This window comes from Amia ocellicauda, chromosome 18, assembly GCF_036373705.1.
Source record: "Amia ocellicauda isolate fAmiCal2 chromosome 18, fAmiCal2.hap1, whole genome shotgun sequence".
Taxonomy (NCBI): Eukaryota; Metazoa; Chordata; class Actinopteri; order Amiiformes; family Amiidae; genus Amia; species Amia ocellicauda.
Window position 1 is genome coordinate 26,925,177 of NC_089867.1, and position 12,400 is coordinate 26,937,576.

The window sequence follows — 12,400 nt, forward strand, 5'->3', positions numbered from 1 at the left end:
CGAGCATGTTTATTCGGTGTCGAAATGTGAAGTCCACTGTGTTTCCGTGACATTTATATTAACATTTAAGATTTAATGTGTCATTAATAAATGGTCAGAAGAATTTCATGCAATAAAAGCAGCAAAGAATGCCAGCCTTGTTACTGGACTGCAGCGGATCCTAATTACGGTTTTATAGATTTTGACGCAGCAGATAATTACGTTCAGATTTAAGACAGACGGATTTTAAGTGAACTTGTTTATGTAACTAAACTTGATTAGTTTTGATGAAAGTTCACAATATAAGTAGTCTAAATCAATCTCTTTTCTTTTTTCATTTGTAATCCTAAACACTCATGTCATTAACAATTATTATTTGTATTAGAACATAAGAAGAACATAAGAGAGTGTCCAATCGAGAGGAGGCCAGTCGCCCCATCGTGCTCGTTTGGTGTCCATTAATAACTAAGTGATCAAGGATCCTATCCAGTCTGTTTTTGAATGTTCCCGAATTGTCTCTTCAGCCACATCGCTGGGGAGTTTGTTCAGATTGTGACAACTGTGTGAATATTAGGAATACATTTATATAATAATAAGGATGTGCAAACTATGTATGACCGTATATTATAATTTGTTTCATTTTTTAAGCTGTATGGAAAGGGCAGTTTTGATTTTGAGCTAGCCTGTTGTCCCAACAGCATAAAAAACACTGCCATACAACCCCAGTCCTGGTCCCTTTGAATTTCAATTACAAGCCCTACCTACATTAGAAGGCCAAATAACTGAAACTGACATGAAAATGCAGATTTACATGCCACATTGTCAATAAACCTAAACGGTCACAGACAAGATTAGTAATCGACAGACAAAAAGGTGCAGCAAAAACTAAACATAAAGCTGAAACTACCTTAATGAAAAGCACAACACCCTCCACTCAAACCTGTGACATTTGTCTGTGGGTGAATCTGTACAATGTCCCCCGGGCACGCTTCGGTCAGCCTAACCCAGAAAGAACTAACTGGCGGGTCTTCCTTTGCGAGTCTGACTTCAGTCTGCGAGGAGAGGTTTCTTTCACAAGATGCTGTGTTCAGTTGGATTGTTAAGTAGAGGTATAAAGACTTCATCAAGGTCCAGTAAGCCACTACAGAGGTTTTGCCATCCTGCTCTTCAAAGGGATCCCGCGTCGCCTCCCCGCCTCTCTATCAGTCCGCTGTACACGGCTGTCAGCTCCAAGCCGAGCGAGGATGGGGCTGGAATCAGATCCGGACCAGACCACCTGCGATCCTGGGAACGTCCCTCTGCCCGGGAATACTTTCCGTTTGTAAAATGTTGGATTCATCCTCTGGAAAAGTAAATCGGGTTTAATGACGCCTTTTTCCTTTCTTTCCCAGAGTGTATGAAGGTTTATTTGCTACGAAAATCAAACCGTTCTATAGGTAGATATTCTTGAAAGTGCGCCATCTACAGGCTTTAGACAATGGAAACTATTTTAAACACGTCTCCAGGTGAACTAGAGGGAGGGCTACATAAAAATGGTGAGTCAGAGTTTCACTTTTTTAATTTTTGTCTGTGTTACTTTTGCAGCAATTAAGAAAAAAGGACTGGGTTCTACTTCCTCACTGTAACTACAAATCCCTCCATCTGATATCTGAGCAATACCTAGCGCTGTCACTTGTCCCCTTGAGAAGCCCTTGTGACAGACGATCCACGTTTCTATCTTTATTATCTCTGACACAACTGTAAATAGACACACCAAGCAACCTTGAAAGTTTTTGAGGTGTGTGTGCGCGCGTTTTTAATTGGGTTCCTTACGTTCAGATTGTTATCCTCGTTGCATTATTCAGGATACAGTGATGCCCCCTTTCATGCACAAATGCCTTTCTTTTTTTTAAATTGCAAATCACTATGTTCCTGTTCTTTCTCCTCTGCGGATCGCAGGATGTATCAACTTGCAGGCTAATCACCGCACAGCTGAGCCGCTCAGCCAGGGTCCCTGTGCATATGCACCTGTTCACATCCTGCCAAGGTCAGTTAGGAGCAGGTCAACACCCTGTCATAATCATTACACACTGACTCAACACTTCATCCTTTCCTTTTTAAACATTGTATAATAATCAGCACATGGACTGACCTTTCACCTTCATCTGCAGAATAACACGTCAAAGAAAAAGACCACAAACCGGTTCCAGTTATGGATGGATAGAGTTGCACACTAGAGTGACACCCTAAAGCAGAGATTCTCACTCCCGTTCTAGGGGACCCTCCCAGCGATCTATGCTTTTGATCTTCGCAGCAATACATGATCAGTTTTAAATGGGCACTGCTGTATCATGCATCTCCCTTGATGTCCCTGATGTAGAAACTGGGATTAAGTGTTTTAAACATGTGGATTTAATCATCTGGATTGTTGTCAGTGCCTAGGTAAGGGACATCAAACTTGTCCTAAAACAAACAGCTGGATGACAGAGAATAAGACTGGCACAGGACAAACAAGTACCCTAAAAATACAAGGAGACCTAGGAACAGTCCTTGCTACTTTATTCACACAATATACACCGATGTCTGTCCAGGTTACGCAGCTGAAATGGACTCGCTGTCCAAATTATAAATCACAACATGATAACGATACTGAGAAATGTGTGAGACGCCGTGAATAAAATCAAACAAGGTTTTAGTAATTCAATCTAAGACTTGATTATTATGTTTTTAGGTGACCATAAGACATCTATAAATTGAACTAGCATAACTGCAAAGTGAGATAAGAGAGATATCAAATCACCTCCATGTCTACAGCATGAACCAGAGCATTTTAAGTATAAAGTGAGCGTTCAAGTCGATTAAAGGCCGAGTTCTGGCATATTCTCCTTGATCTGCACCGGCGAAAGAAGTGTTTCCAAAGCACGGAGGACATCGTGAGGAATAAAAAAACTGAATGGTCACTGAAGGTTCATACGATTTAATGAAACGCACTGAGAATATCTAAACATCTCAATGTGGGAAATGTCTTCAATATTTAATGTTTTCAATATTGTTACGCATGCAGTTTCATGAATCCCCAATAATCTGTAAATAAATCAATACAATTTACAGATTCAGTAGGCTGAACAATTCAGGAAGGCAGGAAAAAAATACTCTAATCCTTTGACCATCTTCAACCTGCCATTAGTGCACAGAACCAGTGATCTACATAGCATCAAACTTAAATAAAGAAAATCCATCACTTCCACCAATGGGAGCAGAGCTACAGCCTCTTCACACACCGCTGGGTCTTTAGTGTTTTTGGACACATGCCCAATATAGCAGCGGGACACTATTTTACCTAATTAGGGTCTTGAGGGGATCCAACACAGGCTGTCCTCGTTTACGGAAGGTGTCTTGAGGAATGCAAATCCAGCCGCTAATTGTACTCTGTATCTAGACGGAGAATCGATGAGACTAATACTGTATTGACGTTGAGCCCAATATTTAAAGTTATTCTGGCCACAGTTGCATGGACTTTTACCACCGATGCCGTGGAACAGCCAACACAGGTTATGTATGAGTTAACACACACCCGATCCGTGATCTCAGCCCTGACAAGAGATTTACTCGGTTCCTGCAGAGTGCTTTGAAATTATATTCCTCCCATAGCATTATTGTGCATTGTAGGTAATGTGATTTGGGCTGGAATGCTCCTAATAAAGTCAGCAGCATTTGTATATAAACTCCACATACTGTCAGACACAGCATATACATTTATACATCATACATTATGGATGTCTTGTGTATGTCGATCGGCAAGGGATGTATAATTCATGAACCAACTGTATAGATGTGTGACAGGACATGCAGTGCTATATGGGTATCATGCCCTGGAAATGAATCCACAGCAAATGCAATCCACACAGCTGCAGTGGAGTAGAAACCGATGATAATTTCAACTCAGGCGGGTCTGCCTTTCCTTCTGGTACACAATGATTACTTGTATGAAGACAGGAAAGGAATGACAATCCTAAAATAAAGACAGGAAATGCAATATTTTTGTTATTTTCCTAATTTCTACATATTTTGGTTTGTCATCATCCACTGAATTCACAGAGACGTACGATATCCTGATCCAACACTAAAGGAGTACAGAAGTGTTTTTCCCAAAGTTGTGGTTTCCATTAAACCATCTTTTGTTTTGCAAGAAATAAAAGTCTGCCCTGAAGGAACTGTCTATTTGAGTCTGCACCCTGTTGCTACATTTTCCTGTTTCTCAGACACAAAAACACTGACATTATCCACAGATAAATTAGGCCATCATTAATATTGTATGCAGAGTTAGGCTACAAATGAGTTATGGTCGTCCCTGCTTGTGAGAAATACTGTGCATCTCCAGGAAAGGAAATCTGGGTGATGCTAATTATTTTATTCTCTCTGAATGAACAATCGTTGACCCCATTTCCTCTTAAATTCATAATGCTTTTAGTGCATAGAAAATATTATAAAACTACGCCATCAATTCAAATTATTACGTTAAACACCATTCCAGACAGAAAAATTAATGAATGAGCAGATCTTCTCAATGCATAGTAGATGCATAGTTTTTCTGTTTTTCTTTTAGTACACAGGCCTATACAATGAATGTATAGTGAAGTATTTTAATTTCAACTGATATCCACAAGTGTAATTGTGAAATGACTGTGGGGGTGTTTAACAGGATTTCAGAGCTGCCGCTGTATACCGCTCACATTTAAGACATGTGTAAAAAACAAACAAACCAACCCTGTAAAGAGCCCAACGGTGCGTCAGAGAGAAAAGGATGAGACAATAAGCAACCAGACATCTGGGTGTCACTCTGCATCCGAGGCGTTTACATTCGTGTCACTTTATTAAAATGCAGATTTACAAATATTAGCGTGACGCTTGAATTAAAAGCAGAAAACAATCCGACAGCAGTGTGGCAGTTAAAGCTTTGTGCTACAGCAACTACCGCACGTTCCACTCATGATCGTACGTACGGGCTGTGTTCATCCGCTTGACCTACTCTGGACTCGGATCAAAGTGGTGTTAATGGAAACCAGCTTCGCTTTTGAACGCAATGTCATTTCATGGATTAAAATGAACAAGTCCGGAGCCACTGCGTCATGACACATGCGTTCTCGATCACGATAAGTAAAGAACTGTGTGACGTGTGTGCTCGTGGGCATTACAAAACACCTGCACCAGATAGCTTTATATCAATACCATAAGTGATTATAAGTGTATCAATTTATTTATACATTTACACCAGCAGACAGGTGGAATAATCATTGGCCCTGCACAAAATAACTGCTGTCCTGTGTGGCCGAGTTCATGATGCCCCTTCTGACGAAACCAGACCAGCCCTGACGTCACCAGACCGCAGAGCGACAGGAGCAGCGATCAGTCCAGGGTCTGAAGGTTGCCGGGCTCATCAGAAATACCATACCGTCGTTTACACTGATTGAAACCTATTGGCAGCTCCAAAAAGAGTTAAATCCAAAGTAAGCATCTGTAATCTCCCATTTTTGCAATATATACATTTTATACAGAAAATGTGTACAGTAGTAACAGAAGGTGCACCGAGGAAACAAATGAACGCAGATCATTCCAAAGAAAAGACCATCCTGAAGAGAAGAACATCACAGGAGCCCCTCACCGATGTCCTGCAGAGCAGCGAGTTTTCATTGCCAGCACAGAGCAGAGCAGACTCGGGCGCAGTGAAGTCCGGGAGGGGAGACGGGTTATAATTGGAAACGAGAATCCAGCGCCACAGGGAGGCCATCCTGCTGTGTTGAGTAAAAGAATCTCAGCGCCCTGTTGACCATCTCATTGTACCTGAGCACCAGATTCTCTCTAAACCCTCCTGCCTTCGGTTAATAACAGCAAATTATTCACAGAGACAGATTTGCTCTCGCCAAAGCTTTTCTATTAAGCAAACATTAGAAAATAAAAAGAGAACAGAGGAATTTGTGATTTAAGATTCCATTAAGCAGCATGTATGTGATTCCTGCAACTTCCCGACACAAAGCTGCTGGTTTGGGCTTCAGGCGCTTCTGAGCGGGAGTACAGTGTTCAGCAAGTGAATTACAGTCTTGGCGTATTTCTAGATACGTAGGAGAGCAGAAATGTCATCACTAATGTTCAGGGCCTTGATGGGCTTTTAATATTTAAATTTCCAGAGCTGGTGCCAAGACCTCTGTATCAAGCAGCACTTCAGCCCAGTGTACATTGTGAAGCAGATCATCCAGCGACACAAGTCCCTATCCTCGCCCCACGCTGGCACCGACGCTACACCTATGCGGTGAAGATCCAAGGTGACCAAATCAGCTCAAATGATTAACAAGAGTTTCTCTCACCCCTGGTCCTGGAGTAACCCTCTCTGTTCTGGATTTTGCTCCAGCAGCGATTTAAATAACTAAACTGAACACTTCACTGAACTCTGATTGTTTAATTGGACCTTTTTGACTATTCTAGCAAGTTGCACCGATTAAACGGATGATGTTTAAATAAGGTAACTGAGAGGTCAGCTGTAATCAAAAAGCAGAAGAGACGGGCTCTGTGGCACCAGGACTAAGAACCACTGATCTGAAACACTCAGTCGTTGGGACGGTCATGCTCGGCTGACTCAGGTATTGTGTGAAGGATTCTCAGAAAAATAGGACCCACGATCTCTTATAGACATTGAAATTGGCCCAGATGTGGAACAAGACTATTTTAGCATATTGTCCTCTCTGAACCAGGGTAGACCTGTAGGTTTGACTGCTCCCCCCAGCTGCCTGGTCTCTGTTGCTAACCTTATGTAAACTACAGCTATAAATCCCTCTACGATACCAGGCTGTGTATGAAAAAAGGGTTACGGCATAAAACAAAAGTAAAAAATACCATTTGAAGGTGGTGGCTTTCAATCTTTATCATCTGTGGAGTCGGCTGGTTAGATGGTTTATCATTGTGGAAAAGTGACGTTCGATTAAACTAATTGAAAACTAGAAACACATTTAGATAATTCTTGGAAGTGTATTTGAGAGCATCTGCCTACTTTGTTTTATGACAAAACACACATGAATTAGACAATCAAATACAAATAACGAACCTAATACACCTAATGTATACATTTTTACCAGTTGGGGCTGCTTTCTTTTCAAGCACACTGCAAATCATAACTACACACATTATAAACACAATCGCACGCAATAAAGTGTGTTGTGCAGGTAAGTTATTACCAGCTGAGGCAGAATGTTTCCCACACTAGTTACGTAATGAAACGAGTCTTCGTTAATATATTTATTTCCATGAAAAAAGACTGGACTTAGTACTTTATAAATAACAATATTTTATAAATAGGATTGTTTTCGGTGAACTACAACAAGGACAAGTCAAACTTTATTGGCACACAGAGCTTCAGTCCATATGCTCAGCATCAGGGGTCATTAGAGTGGAAGAAATAGGACAGTTTACAGGATAAAAAATAATTATAAAAAAAAAGAAATACAATGTTCCCAGGGCTAGATATTCAAAAGACTTTCACATGAAAATACCTCCCAACCCAGAACAGAACTGATCCAAACTTTTGGCTCAGCGTTTCTGTACTCATAAAGCTAAGACACATTTTAAAAAGTATTTTTCAGATGTCCACTGCAGCGCAAGATCATTCAGTCCCAGCTGCGACTGTTCTTCCAAACCTCCGGGTGTGTGGATAGCAAACCCTGCTGATTCCCTCTTTCTCGGTCCCCATGTAAGACTTAATAATAGATTGCTTTTGTTTACCATGTGCATTCCTCAAGTTAACCATACTACTATTCTCTGAACCCTTGTCAACGGTAAGAACGTCCCTTTGAGCAGCTGGTGTGAAATGAGAGAAGCGAAACAGGTGAGCAGGTTGGACAGGCGCAGGGGGGTTGGAAATGTCTCGTGAGATCCACAGGATTTGAAGGCACCTTTCAGCATGGTAGAAGGGATGTGGAGACAATCTCTTGGGCACAGAACATCCCAGGACGCGCACAAGCAGCTACAATCTCTCAGACCAGGATGCTAGACTCTCTCACCAGACACTCGTCAAATATATATGTTTTGCATTGATTTCTTGTATTCAAAAGATGTCATTGCTAGGTAAATCTCAGCCTCATTCCCCCATTAACACCCTTCAATGAGTGACTATCGTTTACACTGCAGCTGCCAATGCAACATTCAATTAAATGTGTATCAGTGTTACACAAGTCACTTCAGCATCACACACCGAATGATCATTTCCTCACGCAAAGACAAGTGCAACACTTTCCAAAGCAGATGATGAGAAAACTGACACTTGCATGTAAATGTGCGTTGTCTGCAACGATATTGCCATTTTATTTGTCGAGAACAACTGCTTTTCATATTTATAGATTTAAAATCTTGTGAAATGCAAATAAAGAGTTGAACTAAAAGGTGAACTTAGTCGTGAACTAGCAGTATGACTTCTTCGTTTTGCAAACCTCCCACACGCTATTCTGAGTAATTGCCTGAAAGGGAACACATACAAAAGAAAGAAACAAACTTTAACCATCTCCTGTTTTTAAATAGAAAAACTGCAAACACACAGATTGTAACACTTTTGAATATCTAGTCTGAAAGGGTTCTCTAAGAAATGTAATAATTCACAACAGCTTTTTTTCTCTTCTCCTTCATATCACTAGAGAGGCGAAACAGTGAACACTACGGGGAGGGGACAGTTTTCAAAACGTTCTTGTGCGCTACGACAATTCAGATCGGAGGCTCGACCGCTCGTACGTCAAGTGTCATTAGTTTTTGCGCGTGTTGTGTACAGCACTGGGAGCACCATCTTCTCCGTGTCTCTCGCAGAAGACGAGAATGTATCGCGTGCATGTTGGTCTCTACAGTCCGTATCAAATATGGAAACCAGGATCGCTCATTACATTATAAATGTCTTTTTGCAGCTGCTGTGAGTTCTTTCATATTTGACGTCCCACAAACACACACAGGCTCCACTGGTGAAAGTCTTCAGGCACCATTATTTCTCTCCAGTGCTTCAGTTTTTGTGTTACTTCTGAATTTCATCCACTATGTCCGTACAGTTACATTTTTTGTACATAAAAAAATGGTTCCAGGAAATTGTTAAGGCAGTGTTCCATAAATATAAACAGGACAATAAATTGAACTGGTTGTAAAAATATTACAGAGAAACACACACACACACGGGCCCCGGAATGGATAATGAAGCTCCCAGCAAGTGTCAATAAATCTTGTCCGAAAATTGTCTTCAGGTAACAAAGAAGAAAAAAAAAGACCATTCAGTCTTGGAAGTTTGTGTCGTTTTTGTATGTTTTTGCAAATATAAACAGATGTTTCAAGAAGTCGGCCTCGAAAGCCTGGCCTTGGATTATATGTGCACTGAGGGGACGCTCCTGTTGAGTACCTGAACGCGCATCAACTGCACACTGGTCATGATCTTCTTCTGATGGCCCATCAGCGTCACTCCCAGCTTCTGGATGTCCCTGGAGGAGAAGAGACGAGGACGAGGACGTTATTTTGCCACTCAACAAAACAGAAGATGGCTGCACCGAATACTGGGAGAAGTGTGGATTCATTTAAAACAACAGTAAAGGAACATAACATATAACTCCTTCTCTCTCCTCCCTGGATTACTAATATCTTCTCTGAGGCCAAATGGATGCCACTGCAGAGTGGAGTGACAGCCTAGTGTTTCTCCCTTTCCGGGGGAATTGCACTTTAAAATATCGAGGTACTTTGAAACATCTGTACAATTGCATATAAACGATCTGACACAAGCTCTTTAGAAAAGGACTGATGGGAAAGTCTTCTGTACTGGTTGGGAGAACAATTCTTTTACAGTCCAATAACCTGAAATATAGGCACTCTGTGTCTTAGAGAAAGCAAAGTGTTCACTTTTTCCCCCCTCACCGTCTGAAGCTCATTTCTGGAGGATTTATATAAATGAACATCTGCGTGGTTCACCCATCGCCCTCCTAACCCTCCTCCTTCAAAGACTGATCGTAAAGGTGTCTGTTCAGGAGCAGTTTTGTGGGTTGTCTGTGATTCTAGCTGCACCACATGCTTCTGCTCAACGCTACACTCAACCTTAGGAGTTCCTGTATTATAAATGAATGTACAAATTCTATTAATATCTCAGATGAACACTGTTTACTTGACTGGATCAGGTGTTAATTAGAATTATATGTATGTGATCTGTAAGAAACCTGTATTCCTTGAATATTTCAATCGTATTTCTTTTATCTGATACAATTAATTTGTTTGAGATAAATGTCTTTATTCGTGTAGTCTAACTCAAACATTATTCAAATTCATCTTCACAATCCAGGGATTTGGATTAATATACACACACACACGCATGCACACACAGTAATGTTTATGAATATTTGAACAGTGACACAATTGTAATAATTTTGGCTCTGTATGCCACCACAATGGATCTGAAAGGAAATGATCAAGATGTGCTTTAAGTGTAGACTTTAATCTTTCATTTAAGGGTAGTTGCATCCAAATTGGGTGAACGGTGTAGGCATTACACCCATTTTTATATGTGGTCCCCCCAATTTTAGGGGCTCAAAAGTATTTGGACAAACTAACATAATCATGAATTAAATTGTGAGTTTCAATACTTGGTTGCAAATCCTTTACAGTCAATGACTGCCTGAAGTCTGAACACATAGACATCACCAGATGCTGGGTTTCTTCCCTGGTGATGCTCTGCCAGGCCTGCACTGCAGCTGTCTTTAGTTCCTGCTTGTTCTTGACGTTTCAAATCCATGGTGGTGGCGTGCAGAGCCAAAATGATGTCTGTTCAAATATTTATGGACCTAACTCTGTGTATACACATACTGTATATATTATATATATAGTACTGCTTAATGGTATTTTTTTTCCCTTTTTCCAATTGTATAAATCTGTCTTTCTGAATTAGCACAGAAGAGCGGCTCAGACACTGACTGGTGTTTGGCATGATCTTTACACCCCTCGTCACATGACTGGGAGCTGGGAACATTTCTGGGAGGCGACAAGCTTCTCTTGCGATGCCATTAAGTCGGGGGATTATAAGAGTCAGATGTCTTGAAAAGGCGCTAATCTAATTATTGCAAAGCCTACAGTTGAGTCGAGATTGCCAATCTGGTGGACTCCGCAAAGCCTGAACTAGTGGCAGTCGCAGAAATGGCCAACCTCTCATTGGACTCTAGTGGGAGGAACTCAGCAAAACAAAATGGCAATGATATTAACCGTAAAACGGGGATTGGGCACACTGCACTGGTATAAAGCTCCAATTAGCCCTGAGGCCCTACATCTGATATAAACCCATACAAACCCTCAAACTGTAGCGCTGCTCTCCTCCATAATCAGAGGCTAATGCCCGGAGACACTCAGAGTGACACTTTAAACCGGCTTCCGCAGCTCGGCAAGGCTTTGATGAATCTTTTACAGTTGCCACTTACTGCAGATTCATTCCCATTATGTGACCCATTGTCATGTACCCGCCGGCGGCGAAGTGGTCTTTGTAGCGGCCCATCTTAATGGTGTCTAACCAATCGTCTACTGTCCGGCAGCTGGTGAAATCCGGGATGCTTCTGTTCATCAAAGGGCTTCTTAGCCTAAAATGAGAGCGAAAGAGGCTTTGAGACGCCCAGGCAGAAAATCGATAGGAGTTAAAATGATAGAGAAGGGGAGGCGCGGCTCGTGGCGGGGCAGATTAATGCTCACAGGAGTCTCCGTCACCGCAAGGCCGGAGTTCTGCATCACAGACGCCGAGGCGCTAGCAGCCCGAGCTGAACAATTTATACAGTCCAATTAGAAAAGCCGCGGTTTGCTTTTAATTCACCTCCGATCAATGTCAATACAGTACAAAGCCTTTATTTAACACAGAACACATCTCTATTGTGGGATTGTATTGGAAAATGAACAGTTAGGACTTAACCCCCTCAAAGCTCTCTAATCTGAATGAAACTACGCACTATAGCTCACGTTGACAGACCCTGAGGGGACTTCTAATGGCACTGAGCTTGGATGTCGTGGGTAAATGTCTTACTATAACATAACATTGCTTGAGAAAACTGACAAATCTTTCCATTGACAAAACAAAGCATAACATGATTCTGATGCACTATTTGAGTGCATTTCGTTCGATGGATCTCGTATTTCACTTGACTGTACAACTACATTGCTCAGTATACAGTATAACATGCATCTTTGGAACAATGTAACTTTTTCACATGCAATGTTTACCTCACTTCTGGTTGGACTTTGTGCAGTTATTTTTTTGCTGTTACTCAGAACAGGTGGTTTTCCAAAAACTGGGAATTATACAGACATTCAACATGGTTATATCATGATTGAATCGTGGCTTCATATGTGTTCAAAGTCTTTCACTGTTCCTTACTAGCCAGCATCAAACACATACAATAGTTACCATGAT

The 12,400-nt window shown here is 41.3% G+C and overlaps 1 protein-coding gene across 1 annotated transcript in view; it reads right to left on the reverse strand.

Annotated features, from left to right (window-relative positions):
• Positions 1–7,143: 7,143 nt before the first annotated feature.
• The window catches only part of epha8 (eph receptor A8), a 111,184-nt gene continuing 105,927 nt past the window's right edge, over positions 7,144–12,400 (reverse strand). Inside the window, exons 16-17 of the mRNA XM_066690892.1 lie at positions 11,424–11,579; positions 7,144–9,452 (exon numbers count right to left, since the gene is read on the reverse strand). Of these exons, the coding sequence (XP_066546989.1) occupies positions 9,338–9,452; positions 11,424–11,579 (271 nt within the window). The 3' untranslated portion in view covers positions 7,144–9,337. The remainder of the gene's footprint in view (positions 9,453–11,423; positions 11,580–12,400) is intronic.